The sequence below is a fragment of the Brugia malayi genome (assembly GCF_000002995.4).
Source record: "Brugia malayi strain FR3 genome assembly, contig: Bm_v4_Chr1_scaffold_001, whole genome shotgun sequence".
In the NCBI taxonomy this organism is placed as follows: domain Eukaryota; kingdom Metazoa; phylum Nematoda; class Chromadorea; order Rhabditida; family Onchocercidae; genus Brugia; species Brugia malayi.
Window position 1 is genome coordinate 12,473,537 of NW_025062475.1, and position 18,891 is coordinate 12,492,427.

At 36.4% G+C, this 18,891-nt stretch overlaps 1 protein-coding gene across 5 annotated transcripts; it reads right to left on the reverse strand.

Annotated features, from left to right (window-relative positions):
- Window positions 1–998: 998 nt before the first annotated feature.
- On the reverse strand, window positions 999–16,161 carry Bma-larp-1 (La domain containing protein; the record flags this gene model as incomplete). 5 transcript variants are annotated; one of them, XM_043077636.1, is made up of 19 exons in its annotated part: window positions 999–1,067; window positions 1,258–1,498; window positions 1,606–1,781; window positions 2,221–2,314; window positions 2,402–2,595; window positions 2,834–3,025; window positions 3,113–3,320; window positions 3,460–3,638; window positions 3,719–4,213; window positions 4,455–4,647; window positions 4,861–5,793; window positions 7,996–8,226; window positions 11,723–11,953; window positions 12,756–12,925; window positions 13,204–13,365; window positions 14,088–14,195; window positions 14,752–14,882; window positions 15,251–15,374; window positions 15,622–16,161. In XM_043077636.1, 19 exons carry the CDS (start codon window positions 16,159–16,161, stop codon window positions 999–1,001), a joined length of 4,671 nt encoding a protein of 1,556 aa, XP_042933570.1. The 5 variants fall into 5 exon arrangements, with proteins under 5 accessions (XP_042933570.1, XP_042933571.1, XP_042933573.1 ...); XM_043077637.1 differs by having other exon boundaries at window positions 11,723–11,956; XM_043077639.1 differs by lacking the exon at window positions 14,088–14,195.
- Window positions 16,162–18,891: the final 2,730 nt, after the last annotated feature.

Sequence of the window (18,891 nt, forward strand, 5' to 3'; positions counted from 1 at the left end):
CAAATGCAGGTAACCGAAAACTTGTGTACCCTGCACTTTCACTGCTTGAAATTTCATTTTGAATTCAAACTAACTGAAACTCCATATAGTTTACTAGAACTTGTTACGCTCGCAGTACCCCAAGGCAAATCAATAAAAACCTTGCCAATATTTGCTTAAAACTATATATTTGTCATTAAGATTTTGTTTCCGTTACCTGCAAATGTCTTGCGAAAACGGTTGCAAAACGTGAGAAAAAAAATAGAAGAAAAGCAGAACTTGGAATATTATCTAATAAATACGTGGGCAGCATAAACTATATATATATACATATATAGTTTAATCATCGTGACCACGATAAACAAATAGTATAACACAATAGCCTCTCCAGATGATTCCATTACATCAAATTTCCATCCCGCCAACATCCAAATCCGAATACCCAATAAAAAAAAAAAAATAAAGAAAACCAATAATCCGGTTGGAAGCCTTTTGTTATGAACAAGAAGGTTCCCGAAAACATTGTGAAAGCTACTACTAATAAAAAATAAAAGAAAAAAGTTTAGAATAAAAGAGAAAAATGTAACTGATAAGGCGAATAAGCTTTTTTTGTGCATTTCTGTTATAACTAATACAATACTAATATATAGATACACATTCAAACTGCGGAAATAGTATAAAAAAAAAAAAAAAAAAAAAAAAACAACTCAAACCTTAAAAATGAATAAATGCAAGAAACTTATCAAAAAGGATGAAAAAAAAAAAAAAAAAACAGAATAGAATAGAATGAAACGATAAGAAGTGCCGAAATTCTCCTCCGATTAATAGAATAAAAGTAACTCTCACAACTAGTTGCAATACATATTCTCCTTCTTTGGATGACTATCAAGTAAACTGGTAGGATATATTTTTCCTAAACACTTGCTAAGGAATACTACTAGAACATGAAGCACTATAATAACAATGCCATAATTCATGGCAAATAACAATGAATGTTGCAAACAAAACGAAAGGATTGTTCATCGCCTGGAAGAAATAGCTGCACTTATACTGTCCACTGATAGTTCTTTCTTGGCTGCTGTAGCCGGCTGAAACAAGTTTACAAACGAATCCTCTGACGATAACGATATAAGAATTGGTAACATTGCATGTTTGATGCATTTAATCACCAAGCAATATTTCTAAATAACAAAACAGTTTAAATCAATTTAAGCTATAAACTTAATCTAAAATAATTGGAAAATCGAAAAAAAATAGGAGATATCAAGAAATACTGACATCAAATTTGAAATCATCCAAATTCTTGTATTCTGCTAGCTTCTTTTTGAGGAATGGATGAACTTCTAAGCGCCTCGAGTGCTTGTAAAATTTTAGAAAAGCCCAAAACTTTTCCAACCCGTACAGTTCGCCTCGTTTAACATCGTTCATTGTTTCCTCTTGGAAATCTAAGTACACGTTTGGCCTGAATTTACGCTCCAGACCAAAATTGTAGAATCTAAAGAGGCATTCTAGCCCGTACCTGCAAAAAGAATAACATTGTCATCTGTAAAAAATCACTAGTTCGATATTCCTAAAATAAAAATTAAAAAAAATCCCTTAATAAATTGCTGCAACAGAAAAATGAACCTGTAACCCGCTTCCGCATCTTCAAGGGCTAAATGTCTAAATTCTTGATACATTTTCCGGTTGAAATGGTCTCGCAAGAAGAAAGATAAGAAACGGAAATAAGTATTCATCTCAGTTGTGCCATAACCCAAATGTTCTCTCTGCTGTAGACATGATATTCTCCATTTCGTGTATATCTGCATTTACAATTACGCTGTTTCATAACCATGCTTGAGTAAATGGATATAATTCAAATGAATTTGGCTAATTAATCGATTTACCAAAACTGCTCGATTATTTACTGCAGTGCATCTCCTGCACAACAACTGCGTTAGTATGACGCGACTATGCACCATCAATCTCCTGAAGTAGGCGGCTTAGGATATCGACCTCTTCATCGAATCGTCAGTTAAACTCTCTGCTGGTTCAGGTTAAACATCAACGCTAACACTCGATGTTACACTTTTGTTGCATAAATATCTTTCAGAGAATTAGTGAACACTTTCTGACCACTACCATTCCCCTATGAGACGGTCAGATAATTAAAATGTTCTTACAGCAGCTGGTGTTCAGTTTAATTCTTAAAACTAGGGATAATACATGTAGAAGAAAAGTTCTCAAAAAGAAAACACCAACCTGTTCCTGGAAGCCATTCTCTTGCAACAAACTAAAGGAGACGTGCATTGAAGGGCCAGGTGCAGCTTGGTTACTTGTTGATTCAACCGAGTCGCTGAAACTATTTATATCAAAAATCTTGCAGGTAAATATGCAAATACCACTAGTACTTACAAGCACAAATGATATTCAGTAGACTTACGCATTAACAGAAGATGTCCTCGAACGAGTGCCAAAAACCCAACCAACGGGCATTTCAACAGGTGGATTTTCGCTATGACGAGTTTTATATTTTCTTGATTGAGAAGAATCTGGAACGGCACTCTCCTTCACTGGATAAAAACGTGGCGTTAACAGACCACATTCTGTTTCTCGTTTTGCCAATGGACTTTTTGTCTGAAACATCCTGGTACACTTATGTATGGAAGCATGAATAACAAATACAAAAAAAATAAATTCGTCTGCGCGTTTCAACGTATCGAAATAAATACAAGCACAGGGAACTGGAACGTACGTCTCTAGTTGAATGCTGGACTGACTGACTACAGGACGACCATTCTGATCTAATCTCTCCGTGAAAGAAATTTTAATCGAGTACAAAACAGATAAAACACAAAACAAATATCAAATTCACCGATGATGCAGCGTTTGCCGCAGCTCTTTCACGAGCCTTTTGTGCCCAAACTGAAGAAATTTCCGGGACAGTATTTGAAGTTGGAAGCGCTTTCTGCAGTTGTTCTGGCGCACATTTTTGAAGGGTGCTGTTCTCCCCTTTTAGTTGCTTGAATCCTTCTTCAGGAACAGTGTCAACCTTATTAATATGAGTCTGAAAATACCGCTGGATCGGTGTGTAAAAATACATACTCTTCCAAATTACAAAAAAAAAAATTCAAAGTAATGAAAAGTTAATTACCTTACGAGTTGTTTCTTTACGATTCCATAACTCATTTTCGTATCGCCTAAGACCATATTCCATTTCTTCCGTCAAATTTTGATTCACTTTGGGAGATGCTGGATCACCAGTACGATCAAACTGTCTCTTATTCGATGCTGGTGTTACAATAATCAATTTTTTGATATTTGCATCGCTTATATCCTCTGATGAATCATCCGATACTGCACTAAAGAAGTGGCTTTTTTTGCAAAGAAATCATGGATTGACGTTCTTCGCCGAGTTAAAACGCACATCATAGATATACCCAGTTAAGATTAATTAGCGTACACAGGAAATAAGAGGAAAACAAATTCTGCAAAACTTACATCCTATTAACTGTTCTCCTTTCGCGATGTGGCAGATCTGGTACTGCAAAAAAATCGTCATCATTCTGCAAGTCCGTTTCTGGAACAAATCGTGCTGGTGGCGATGAAACTGAATGTGATGCTCCTTTGCCAACAGCATTACCAGAAGCCTTACTTTTCCTTTGCTTCCGACTTTTGACCTACAATTTTAATGTGTAAACATAACCAATTATTATAAACACAACTAACCGCACAAAATATTTATGTACAAATAACAAACCTCTTGCCAATCTTCTACTTCAGATTCTTTCGTTAGTTCCCTGTTCCGCTCCATCATCTCATTATTGCTCTTCCCATTACCATTTTTTCCATATGTATGTGATGATAGCCTACATGAGACGTCTTCCGTTTTATCACGCTTACTGCCTTTTGCTAAATTTGAAACCGTCTCATCTGTAATTAGCGCAGAATAATTGCCAGTAGTCACTTCTTTAGTAGTGTCATTATTGTTGCGTCCTTCACAATTTCGCTTCTCAGCTTCAAGTGATTCCAAAGAAACAGACGGCTGCAACTCAGCTTGCACTAAAACATTAGAATCCGTAGCTTCAGGTGCCAGTGGCTCTGTCGTCATCACCTGAGAAACCACCGAAGATGCAATATTTGTCATCTTTATGGTCGTATCAGCTTCCGGACGAGCAGCATTGCTACTTGACTCCGTGGTTTGCAATAGAGCCGGCGAAAGCGGCCATTGTTGTGGATTATCACGCGGTCGAACCTAAATAAAAAGAATGCGAAAGAGATTTGAAACGTTGACTTAATTACAGCTTATGAATTTCCCTACTCAGAAAAGGAAGCGATGTACTAGTCTATGAAGAAAGAAGATTTCAGCGTGTAATACTGACTGTGCCAAATAAGATGCATACAGTCACTCAATTATCCATAAAATTTCTCGACAAACTATTGAGTTCAAAGACACTAATCCGTTTTTTGAACTTATAGAGCAATCAAGCGCTTACATTTTCATTGTCGTCACTAAGTTCCACTTTTTCACTACTTCGTAAAGCTTCCGTAATTAATGCAATATTATCGGTAAGTGTACGAACACGAGGAAAACTAGCTATCAACGCTAACGATAAAAAACCATTTTTATCCATCTTCCGACGTAAATAGAAATCTTTCTGAAGGTTCTCCGGAGATAAGTAATACTCTCTGAAATAACAATTCGCCGCTATAAAGTGGAATATACAATGAGATCAGATAAACACAAAATCTGCAGCTCCTTTCATCATCATAAGAAAATGTCAAGGGAGTTTAGCGGAAATGTGAATAGCAAAAATTTATTGTCAAATCCGCAGAAAGAAAAACATGAAACCATCACTTTGTCTTTTACAAGAAAGAGAAGTAATACATTAATAAACTTACATTTGTTTTCTAACATATTCTTTCAAAGTTTCACTGGTGATTGGTGCTTGGGGTGATACAGGTGGATAAGCGGCATGGTAAGGGACACTCATAGGGCCTACCGCCGGTCCAGGGATGAATTCACCTTTGGTTGTGAGAACACCACTGCCTGGTGAAAGTAAAGCGGTTGGTGTTGGCGGGACAGTGTTGGATGTAAGCGACGATGCTACACTGTCCGAACGTGACTCACCTACGGTTGCAGCTACAGCTGCAACCGTAGGTGGAGGTTGGGAAAGCAGATGGGGGTTAAACGGGGAAATATGTGAATGACGAAACGTTAGGGCAGCCATTTGTTGGTGCGCTTGAAACATAATATTCGCAGTCGGAAATGCTGCTGCCAATGCGGGATCCAAGCATGTCGAACTGGGATCAAATGGAGGTATCGTGGACACAGCATAAAACTGCGCATATTGAGATTCCATCAGATCCATATAATCAAAATTATCATCGTCTCCTGCACATTCGTCCCAGTCTGGCAATGGCCCACGTGCTCGTCTTTGTGCAGAAGTTAATTTGGGTGGTGCCTGTGGATGTGACCCACGTGGTTGCCACTTATCGTTACGTAAAAAAAATGCTTTGTTACGATCCGAAATGTCATCTATCCCAACATTACTACCAGCGCCTCCGCGTTCATAATGAAGTGGCTGCTGTTGCTGCTGACGACGCACAGCATCAGCTGCTGAGCCACCATTTTTATGCCAATAATCTACTCCACTTATGCGATTTCCAATTATCGGTGCACGAACAAATTGAGGTTGCCCAAAATATGGACGATGACGATTCCCACCATTTTGAAGTGCTGCTGCTGCAGCCGATGTAGTAGCCCACTGCTGTTGGGTAATACCATTTGGTGCTGCAGCTGCCATTGCTGTTGTCTCGTCACGTTTGTTGTACCTACAAAAATAGGTTATAATCATCCAGATATTACTCCGGCACATTTATTAAAAAAGAAAGCAAAGTAAAACATGACTTCAACTTCTTATTTCTAGACTTCGTTGAATGTTTTAATAGTGATCCCAAACAAAGGAACCGTCGACGGTACAGTTAGACAATGAAATGAAAGAAAATGGCTTATCAAAAAATAAAAGTACAGGATTACTTTAGAACTTTACAAAAAAATAGTGCAGTGATAGATCAAATCCAGACTCCCATTCTTTTCTTACTCCATTCTTCATCACTAATTTGAATGTTCAAATAAAGTCTAAGATACTTTCGATCTGCCTAATGCAACCTGTTAACCAACAAAATACCAAAGTAAGTCTAAAGCTAAATAAAAGAAGCACAAGAACTAAGTGTCTCAAAAAATGCGAAATTAAAACGCAAATACAGTGAAATGAAGGATACATATACATCGTACAGTCAATTCTTAAACACAACTACGTAACAAAAATTAGACGAGAAAACGATGGTGAAATACAAAATTATTTTGACTGAAAAAATACCATACTTAGAAAGGAAATGATGCATGATGATTATCGAAATAAGAACTTTATTATTCCAACCATTTTCCTAGAGTTTTTTCTCTTCCTCTCAAACGAACTTTAATGTGACTATTAACATATTTCTTTTCCCCCTTTTACCACCTTCCAGTTCCTCTAAAAAAGTGATGTCACTAGTCTAATTGCAGGACCTACTATTCTCTTTTTTAAAGATAGAAAATAGAGAGGCAGACGTGAATGCATAAAAATTCCTCCAACCTTTTCAAATGAAATATTCTATATGCAATCAATGCTTTTTAAATGAAATTATGTCTGCCATACGGCCTACTGATAATACTGATAATACAGAATATTTACCCTAGCAATAGCTGCCAACGACAACCACATATTATAAAACTTTCTTAACCCACTGAAAATAAAACATTAACAGATACAAAAAAAGATATTAAGTCCAATAGTGTTGAACAACAAGTCAACACTTTTACAATAGAATGAAATTCGTTTTATTACATAATTTCATTACCGTGATAATTTATTAAAAGTCTACCAGTCTAATCAGAAAAGAAATCACTTTTTATCAACTAAGACACTTGCTTTCACCATTCCCTTTTACACTTTACATTGTTGCTACAGAATGTTATGAGCGGTGCAAACTGAATCATTCGGGAACAGGAATGGTGCACCAATGACAGTCACTCATAACTATATGTTTACGGAGCGTAATTCATCCTCTCATTTACAGTAATTATTACATTCACTTGCCGCACAATTATACGACAATATGACAGTGTAGTCAACAATTTTACGCCAGTTGTTTACATACTCAATAAAACGCGCGAAAACTGAAATAAAATTTCCATGCATTTCACAATCAACTTCCATGCAATATTTAGCAAAGAAAATAATACTCATGACGAATGAAGATGGTGATCTGTCAAACAGCTGTAAATTTCAAATTTATCACTGCAGTTCTTTCCGATGCATATTCACTAATTACCATTCGGTCGTCAAATGTTAACAATTATGCAAAGATAGAATATTAGTCACATAACGAAATTTTGCACACAGCTGTTGAAAGAGATTATCAATGCTTAGTACCAATGCATTAAAGCCTGTTGGCATTCTTTTAACATTTCATTTAATTTTCAGTCCACAAAACCTTCGCCGCTTTTATGGAACTTATATTATCAGCTTTAAAATCTCATAAAATGCTGCATTATAGTTAAAATTGTCAATGAATCATTCACAACGAAACATTTAACCATATCTGTCGAAGTGTTAATTACAAGCAAAAAGAAATGATGCTTTTGTTAATAAGAGAATCTGCAAATCTTTATGTGTTATGGTAATCTCAAGCCATATGCTAAACAGCGGTGAACATGAACTCACAGAATTACAATTTATAATCGGCTGCACATTTATGCTTCCTGTCCACCCACTCCCTTCATCACTTTTCTCTACTAATGCAAATTTGATTACAGAACGGACTAATCACAAAGCTTACATTTAGCGTTTTGATTTAAGTAGCTCAAAGCATCAAGATTAAGAAGCAAGAACTTACACCTTTTTTCCAAAAGATTTAAAGTCTGCACTGTGCGCAAAAATTAGTTAGTCATCTAGTACAAGCGAAGAAAATGAAAAGAAAAGCAGCAGAAACCTTTGCGGTGGATTTGTATTCATTGCTTTCTGATTGCGGGCTTTCGGCTGGTAAGAAAGATGTGGGATTAGAGGCACTGCCGTAACCATAGGCTTTTGCCCCTGTATAGACGGTATATTGTGATAGTGATGGTGTGTACCGGCAAAATCACCATCAGAATTCACCTTTTTCTTCCACCCTTGGTTTCCTTCTAACTGATAATAAAATCCGTTTGAAGCTGTATCCAAATACCTGGAAGAAAAAATGCTAATTAATCGGAGGACCACATGGTAAACGGATGGACCAAAGAGGATTGATATGTTATTTACCCATCACTATCAACTAACAAGGGGTGCATATCACACAAGGAAATAGAAGGAAAAGATTGAAGTTACTAATAGTTTGTCAAAAAATACATAATTAAAATGTACACAGAACCCAACTTTCAACCTGTATCAAGTGCACAGAACAAAAACCTTTGGTAACAGTGGATGTTATACGAACTGTGCAATGTTAAGTTATCATTTCACGGTAGCTGATGACTGTAACTGATGACATGGACACGGAAGAATCGATTAATGTGGCATAATCAACAATAAAACACTAGAAAATTATCATAACAAATGAGTAATGTTAAAGCTACATCCACTGCCCAATAGTTATCATTCCTTGCAGCAATGCAGCAAAGAGCTTGCAGCTGTGTTATGAAGCGCAGCAAAGGGAAAACACAGAGCTCATCGTCCTTCTAAATTATATTAAAACGCTAATAATTGTAATGTTAGATATGATGAATTTCGTTACTTTTCGTTCAAAAATGCTTGCTTTTTTAAGAGATGGAGGCCAGAACAAAAATGAAGATAATGTTAAAATAAGTACTCGTCTAGAACGGATGACCAGTAAACTATAATGTTAGCAATCAAACACACTTCAGGACAGAAGCTGTTGAGGACAACAAAAAAAGGCACAGGGAAAAGAGACCGCAAAATTACCTCCCACAAAACTTTAACTGAATTTGAAACGGCAAGAAAATGGATGCAGTAGAGATGTTCGATAAATGTGTTAAAAAAAAAAAAAAAAAAACAGATAGAAGCAACATGGGAGAAAGCAATGAAAATGGCAGCAGAGGAAGAAAAGGTAAGGGAAGGAGGACAAGCAGAGAGAAAGTGATGATGGAATGGTGTAATAGAGAGAAGCAAGTCAATTTTGTTGTAACTACGAAAAAAAATGACGAGGATGAATAGTTCGATATATAAAAGTGACTGATAGATTAGAAGGGGAAAACTAGTTCAAACGTCTCTTCCATCGCACAGCACAATTGCGCAGTTCCTTTTAAAGCAGGAAGATATCCATCCGGAGAAGCTTACAGCAAACGAGAAGGGCGCGGTGCGACGGAGAGCATTCTGGGTTAAATGTGCTTGGAGGAGGATATAACAGAAAAACCGATGATATTTCGCTGTGTCCTAAGTATTATTTCGCCATGTCAGACAGACGATTAGTTTGGCGTCGTTCACAGACGATCATCTGTCCCTCTGTCTATCTGCTATATGTTTGTCAGAAAGGAAATATAACGCGGTAGTTAGACGGACGCAACACCGCCTTTCCTCTCTGCATTGCCAGCTAGCGCTGATATGATGATGGGTTTCTAGGAGATTGTGATCAAAGGACAGGATGGGAAGGCGAGACGGTGACAATATGTGCGTGTATGACGACGGCAACGACATGTTGACTATGGTAATGCGACGGTCGGCTGGCCGTCGAGACCCTCCCTCCGCCATTCTGTTACCCACTCTCCCCCCCCGCCCCCTACCCCCAAACTTCGATTCTATTTTCTCAAATCGATTTCTCGAGCAATACAAACATCAGACATGTTTGAGCCACTCCATCAGTACAATACTGCTCCACTGTCTGCATCATCGGCAACCACTCTCGCCTTTGATTTACATACATTTGCACACTGAACAATGGTAACTTCAAAAAAGGTGTTTCGGGAAGTATCTCTTCAGAACTGCTGGACGTTCAGACCTAGCCATCAATACATGGTGTGTTGTCTGAGTCGAGTATTGAATAACAGAGGGCTCTAATCGCAAAGGACTAAATTGAAAGAGACTGGAAATAGGAAAGAAGCTTCCAGCTCTGCACACTCCATAAACGCATATTCCAGTACATGCATAGAGTGCGCACGCATTGTAAAGATGCATGCGCACATTCATATAAACACAACATGCATCATTGCATAACTCATGCTCGCATACAATGCATAAAAATTTACAAAAATAAGTCACAAATAAGTAGTAATCAAATCATTAAGAATATATTTTTCTTTCTATTATATTTACAAAAAACTTCCGTGTAGCATTTCACCACCATTTCATAACATAAATTTTCCTTAAAGTTCCTAACAATGACTCCATCAGTCGTTGAGATATTTTCAAGTTTTCACTTTTCCTATAAATCGCATCCATAAATTCCTAACACTTATTGAAATTACTAGTGAAATCCACAAAATAAAAACTCGATAACGCAAAAGCCTCTCGCACTTTTAATGATTCTGATTTCAAGCACTATTAATCCTACATATTAAGAAAAGCAGCATTCTGCGAACTTATATTAAAGTTCATTTGAAAAAGGTCATACTTGATAATTAATTATGCAACTTTGAACTGATAAAATTATAAGTAAATGATCAGTTCTTTTTTTGAAATGCAGTCTAGGTAGAGATAATGTAATTAGAGCACACACACACACCCCGATGTAGCAATATATTTCAAAAAGTGATGCACATGGAAAATTTCAATTCCGATAAAATCACAAAACTGTTCTAATTGGAGAAGTAAATTATAGACTACTTACACAAACCGTGCAGCGTTCGAAATAATGTGCTCGTAAAGCAAATTGGTAAGTGAGCAGGAGTAAATCAGTAAAATAAGATTCAAAGTATGTCAGTGAATAATAGTTGTCGTTTTGTTCCACAGCAGACGGAGAGATTGGCTCTGCTCAATATTAACATTACACCTGACGTAGGTATAATCTAACAAGCATTCATCAAGTAAATGAGCAAATATACAAACAACAAATGTAAAAAACAAGCGGATCTTGCCAAATGGTCAAAAACGATACAATTACTTGTGTTCTCGTACGTACTTATCCGTCTATTTCATAGCATATGATTTTGCATAAGTTAGGCCAAATAAATACTTTTAATGTTTCAGCTTGCTCTCCGTAGTCTGGAAGTGTTTGGTGTAGCTAATGTACTTCGAGCAAGGAAGGGTAAAAAGCAACCTCTTATCGACAATAGTTGAAATGAAATGCCATACCGAATACTAGTATAATTTAGCATCTATCAGAGAAAGGAATGGGAAGAGTTTGAAGTAAGCAGTGTAACGACACAATTTCCTGCTCTGACACTTAAGTAGGCGACAGATGCAAAGAGGAAAAAGAAACAGACATGTGTGCAATGGATAAAAAAGAGAATTATGGGTATAGTACACACTGCCAATATTTTTTAGTTCCGATCCTCCCAAGGTTGCTGCCATTGAAAGAGCGCACTGGAACTTAAGCAATAAGTCCGTTCGTTGCCAATCCTCACCTAACTTTCTTTTCAAACTAAATCTAACCACACAGCTCGATTATCACTACATATCTTGAAAACATAAAATTAGGTTAGAATTTAAAGACGAACGCGGTTACTGTAAGGAAAGCGAATGGGTTGGAACAACACCAGCAGGCGATACACAACGCAACATCTTACCAATAGTCTTCCTCAGCGTATTCCTCACTGACGGTAGCACATTCAGGACTGTATATAAGTGCCGGTGCAATGCATGATAACGGTTGTGCACAACCCAGCAAAGATGCAGGCGCTAGTGCTGGTGCCATCTTTGAGGCATTTTCGGCTGTTGAAGCAGGATCGGTGACGATCCCATAAGATGGACTGATGTATTCTTTTACTGTCTGCTGTTTCGTGAAGTTCGCACCTCTCCTGCTAGAGTACTTTATTATTCTTTTAGTAGAACTGCTTCATGTTGCACACTTGTTGAAATTTCGTGCTGACCACCCGAAATGCATAGATAACCCCTTCCTCTCCAGTTACGCTGCATATCTATCAGACATGAAATCGAATGGGACAGAACTACACGTATCTACGTTGTCTATAAAAAAAAAAAACCGAAAGTGAAGTACGATAAGTCGGCTGAATGACACAACCGAACTGTTACATGGAGAGATCAATAACACACAAAGGCATTAATTAGACTGACTAAGGAATTTTGAAGAATACTGAAAGCAACCACTATGTGGAATAGATCGACAAATATAAAGTTTATAGTTACAACAATTTAGCAAAAACCTATGCACTTCAGAAATTTCGGAAAATGCACAGGTACTGCATGTACTGCAGAAAGTGCACTTCCGTGTCTAACCACTGGAAAGAAATTAAAAATCCAAAGAATAAGAATGAAAATGTTGAAATTGATAAAACCTCAGAAAATAAGCGTCGATTTAAAAAAATCTATCAGTAATTCAGTACAACAAAATTGTCCGTTTATGCAATTTGTGCATATCGCTTCCACGCATGGGGAACTTGTTATGCACTTTTATCACAAGAAACAGAAAAGTTGTCTTTCCAAAAAAGAAGAAAACGGAGTTCATGAAAACCTAAGGATCAAAATTTCACAAGAAAAAAAAAGAAAAAAATTGCTGGCAATTAAACTGCTACTGATGAACGAAAGTTCTTCGGTGTCTTTTTTGCTTAAACCAAATTGCAAAGAAGATTGTCTAAAAACCTGTTTTTTTGTGGATGATCATTCTTGCTACCCGAACTAGTGTTACCGCGCCTTCCTTGTCCTTCGCGTCCTGCATAATCCACCTCAAGGTCCAATTTCTTCCATGCTTTGCCACTTCTGTTACTTTTCCCATTACTTTCATTTTCTTTATCCCTATCTTGTTTCACATCCTGAAGCATTCCCAGCCATACATAAATTTCGATGTCAAATTAAAAATCCTAGAAGATTACAAACAATAAATATGCACTAGTTGAAAAATAACAGGAAGTGATTTCTAGAATAATTCGATAACCGTATTACATCTGAAATATTTTTGCATGTAAAACGGTTTCAAACCCAATACCACATAATAAAGGCCTATTTTAAGGGGTAATCATTGAAATGATAAAGAGGACCCAAAAATATGTGCCAAAATTAGGGCTTCATTCAGAACAGAAAACAAAAATACCGCATAAGATGCTGCCTCTAAATTGTCAGCGACTTTCACCACTTCATGACTAACAACAGCACCTCCCTTCGTATTCGCATTATTTATCGCGCTGTCCGGTTTTGATTCTTCACTTACCGCTTCATTCAATGACGGCCACGCTTTATCATCCACATTAGTTCCCTTAAAAACATAATATTTTACTGAAAAACTATTAACACAAGCAATATGGAGAAAAAGTGCAATCTAAAAAATTGGGAAACCCAAGTCTGCTAACTTTACGCATGTCTCAATTCAGCGATATTTACAAAACGACCTAAGCGCAAGATTTATAAGGAAATTATTCCTAGAAACAACATATGATGCTCAGCATATCAAACAAAGTATGCCTAAAAACTCAAATGATGCTAATATGAAAATAACGTTCCAATCAAGAAACTGTTTCTGCAGGAAGCGCTTTTCTTAATTCAAAAATATTGAAAAAAAAAAAAAAAAAAAACCTGATATATTAATCAGTTATAAAGTGAAGATGGTAGCTAGTTTCAATACGGTATGTTAAAAATTGAAATATCTAAAAAATGAAAAATAAAAAGTGCTAGTAATATTATGTGATGACTGATTAAATGCTAGAAAGCTTATTCAGTCATGCATTTTTTAAACGCATGCCCAACTAAAGACAAACCAACCTTGCTAAATATTATAAAAATGCTGTAGTTAGGTTCCAGTCTAATTATTAATAACCGATAACTGTACGAATGACATGGGAAGGAGGAAAGAAAAGATTGGAACAGATAAACGCCAAGATATAACGATTTATATTATTGGGAAATCACACTGCGAGAACAGCCTCTAACACTTAGAATGCAGAATTCCAGAACATCATATCAGATATGTAACGGACGTACTTCGGCTTCGTGCTGCTCTCTCTGTTTTATTTGACCTGAATAAGAAGGCTTTACCATCTTCTTTGAATCATTTCCACTTGTGCATGTTAGCGTTTCTTGCGCAGTTAACTGAATGAAACAAAAGATAATATTTTAAAAAATGAATTTGATTAGTACCAAAAAAAAAAAAAAATCAAAGATGTAAGGATAGTGGCCATGCATGGAGGTAGTCAATCTTGCAATTGTTAAGTCAGAAGAAGTGCACGATTACTGAATTGAAATATGTTTTGATCGAATAACTGTAAAAACTACGGACAAATTTCTCTTATTCAATTTATTTATATTCATTATCAGGAAAGGTAATAATCCCTTGTCACAAAAATTGACATTTCTCAAAGTTATGTAATTTTAAACGTATCGGACTGAACTAAATGAGTATTAAAAGTGACAAGATACTGAAGCAGTGATCAAAAAGCTGAATATATTACAGTGCGTCCTCGACATTGAAGAATATTCTTTTTAACCAGGAACATGCTCTATATCTTTCAAGACTGAATTCAAGAAAATGTGCCGGAAATATTATTTTCTGATGAGCATTACACAAGTCAAACTGCAAAGCTGTTGATGGCGACACATCTCTTACCTCACAGTAAATTAAATTTGATGACTTTCTATTAAAACAAACCTTAATAACACTATCAGTATCAGACTCCATCGTTTTCAAAGGTAATAATATTTCTTGTGAGTTGGCTTCTTCTTTTGTTGAGGATGTCTGAGAATTCAAGACGCTACTTTCTTCCTTTAATTCTTTTGTTTCTAAAACGCGTAAATTTTTGAATTTTTCCTTGTAGCCATAATTTTTACGAATGTACAACATGCAATCAGAAAACTCTACAAAAAGAATAATTACTAGTTCACATACTGCAGTTATTCCTTACTTCCAAAATGCAGTTATTCCTTACTTTCCAAACAAATAAAAGATGAGAAATAATAAATGGTTACACAATGCCATATGCGATGCTACACAACCGAATCTGATGTAATCTGATCATGTTTCAAAGTTGATAACGAATTATTTAATTGATATGTTAATAGTATCAGCAATACGCAAAAAATTATAGCTTAGAAATCCATAGTTTATAACATCAAACTGTACCAAAAAAAAGACAAGGGACTTTCTCTACCTGTTGCGGACTGTTTGAACCAAGCATTCACAGTTGGAAGTGGAGCGGGACCTAAAACTACCTCAGGTTGTTGCTCCGTATGTGCTTCACTTTCTTCCTTACATGCCAATAATACGTTATCATCCTAAAAAAAAAAAAAAAAATAAATAAAAATAAATAAATACCACTGCGAAACACATTTTGCAAAATAAAATTTGCCTAATTTCTAATTACAGCTTTTTCCATTTATAAATACTAATTCTGCTGCCTTGGAAGTATATGGAATGCAAAATGAGTTTTTGGTTTACATTTTAAACTATTTACACATCAAAATACACTACAAAATGAAGTATATGAAAAAGTAAAACTGAATGACATTTCCCACAAATAACCTTTCGCGATCGATCATTTTTGGAACGTGGTTTGCTACGCCGTTGAATTTGTTGATGATACTGATTTTGTTGGTGTGGACCAAACTGTACTGGACGTTGAATATGAGCGTTACCATCTAAATCTTGTTTTCGTTCCTCAATAAATCGTTGATGTAAACCATCTTTGTTTCTGCCGAAGTTAGGAATAGATGATGCGATTATACCACACGATTCTCCGGGTGTGATACAACTCGTGTGACTTCCTGATTCTACTGCAGTGATGCTTACACTTGTGGTCTCACTACTTGCCGTTGCAGTGGTAGTAGAAATAATAGCAGTAGTAGTAGTAGCAGTAATAGTAGTAATAGTAGTAGAAGCGATAGTAGTAGTGGTAGCAACAGTAGTAGTAGCAGTAGTAGAAGTATTAGCAGTAATAGTAGTTAAAGCAACAGCGGCAGTGACAGGAACTTGCGTTATCGTAACATTTCCACTGCCAGTACCGTTTGTATCGACAGTTCCGGATACAATCCGAGCAAATGTTAAATGTGGCTTATTCGCCATACAAAAAGTTCGGGGTGATGTTTCGCTGAGAAAGACTTCAAACCTAAATCTGAAATTGAAAGAATGGATAATCTGAGAATAAAGGCCAATTCACTCTTTCTTATATTTCATCTTTCGTTTTCATCATTTCTCGTTCATTCTATTTCGCATGCCACATCACAAATAACATATCTAAACATATGTTCCTGCAATGAACATAATAATGATACGAAAACGTCCCCAGTGTAATTGTACACTTTTTTGTGACATGGCATAATAAAATCATAGCATTTTTGATACATACTTGACGAGCTTGTAAATTTATGTCTCATTAACTGTATGAAAACGTATTATATATAAACGTAAATCAGTGTCTTCAATGTTTGTCTTAGTGTATTCATTAAATACAAATTATTCTAACGGTTCATGTAACGAATCAAGAAACAAAAAGAAACAGATAATAAGAAAACACTACTCCAATAATTTACTTTAAAAAACTGATCACAAAAATAAACGGAAACGTAAGTAATGTAAGCGGAAAAACAAAGAAAATACGAAAAGAAAAAGGATTTCTTGCTCCATAGAATAGTACAAATCACTGACTGTTTGCCACATTAAGCCACATAGCGATCACTCGACCAAACAATGTCAACCTTAAATCATCCTGCTCAATCCAATTACATATAAAATGAACCACAATAGCAGTAATAAGAATTTCGCAAGCAGAAGTTAAGCGTGCGAGTACGACAACAAATAGCAAAAATTTCCACAAAAACAATCAGTTACCTCACACCTTCTAACCTTTCCTCTATTCCTCCTCTCTATCCTTCTTCATTCCTTGTTCTAATTTTCGCTTTCTCCTCCTCCTCCTAACCTTTCCCTCTTTCAGCTGTCCTTTCCCATCATCCGTATCCGTTCTTCATATAATACACACAACATTACTCAGTAGAGCCAAGAAACGTATATTACGTCCCGTTCTGCAACTATCCCAAGTAATACTTACAAGTTAGCAACCTTCATGTCTTCACTTAATTTCAAATGAGTGGTAATCCTATAACAATGGATGGCCAACATCAGGAAGGAAGCATGAAATGTGTGATATGAATGGAAATGATGGGATTAGAATGAATAAGCACGTGATTTCACAAAATGTACTTAACCGCAGATGACGCAACCCTTCCTCTTAACCACCCCAACACTGGCCATCTACTATCCGATACCTATCCTTGCTTTTCCACTTTCTTTCTGTATCTATAAAGATGGTCTGCACAGCGATCCTATACTGGTGCACTTCCCACACTACGTGTATGTACACACACGTATACATACACACACATAAGTGGAAAGTTTGATGTGCTCTACGACCCTACAACACGCAACTGTCCTATTCTTTGCACACATACACATACCTTGCATGTACATATATACACGTACACCAAATACACCACAGTCATATACCGTATTTACATACATGAACATATACTGCACTCATAGGTGAGTCGTATATTCCATGTATGTGTGCATGTATACAGCTACATACACACACATACATGGCATATACGACAACTACAGACACATACAAGGCAGACACAAACCACAAACATACACGTACGTCGAGAAATCGTAGACTATATAAGGTTTAGAGCTGCAATAAGATAACGATATCTTGGCATTTCGCCAGAGTGTTACGATAGGCAGAAACGTGTAATAGGTAGCGTGAAAAGGTGGGAGGTGAGACGCCTGGAACAGTTACGGTGGTCAGTAAGTGGTTTCTTCAAGACTTGCGATGGTCAGTAAGTGACTTCTTCAAGACTTGCGATGGTCAGTAAGTGACTTCTTGCTTATTGACCACGGTAAACATTTCTAGGTTGTAGCGGACGTTTTGTCGTGAATGTTAGGAGGAATGCTATGAACCATTGGTGAGATGCCTCTCTCTTTACCTGTCTTCTCTTCTGCTTTCTTCTGAACAGTGAAAGTATCATTTTCAAGAGAAGAGTGTCGTTTGACTTACTCTTACAGGAATCTTCAGTCTACCAGAAGCCCAGGAATGATTTCACTACCTTTTATTGAACCATTGGTTATTAGTTGCAGTTCTTTTCACGATTAACCAACTGTAGAGTTTCCAATTTGCCATCGAACTTATCAATGCATGATTTGAAATTGAAATGTTGGACTAAATTTATATCTACATCGAGATTAATTGGAAGCTTGCATAGAGCTAATTCTGCATTCGACTTCTACATTTGTGTCATGTAAATCATTCTTGGATTTTTGTACACTACCATTATTTAGAATAACATGAAATGCAAAATATCTATGAAGCTTGAAACCGAGAAAATGTTGGTCACTGACTGAATTAACCGATCAAGAAATATATTATGAAAGCTTTTAGTATCAACTGAGCAGAATTATTTTCTTTTTCAAGAACGTAATGGAACGAAGAAATCACATTATACAAGGTGAAATGGAGATAGTTCACTGATAGCCATAATATCTTAATCTTACTGAATAACTGTAGCTGGTCAGAGAACTTATGGGTGACATTCACTTGAATATTTTTTACCTGCAGTCCTAATTAAGTACTTAGAGATTCTTTGGCAGGAAACATTTCTAACATTATATCTGGTATGTAATCAAGAAAAATGGAGGAAAAAGTGTGGAAATCAAGCCGAAACTACAATTTATGTTCCCTCAGCGTTAGTAATGTCGTATCAATGTGCATTATTTGAAGACTGTTAAATATAAAGGGCC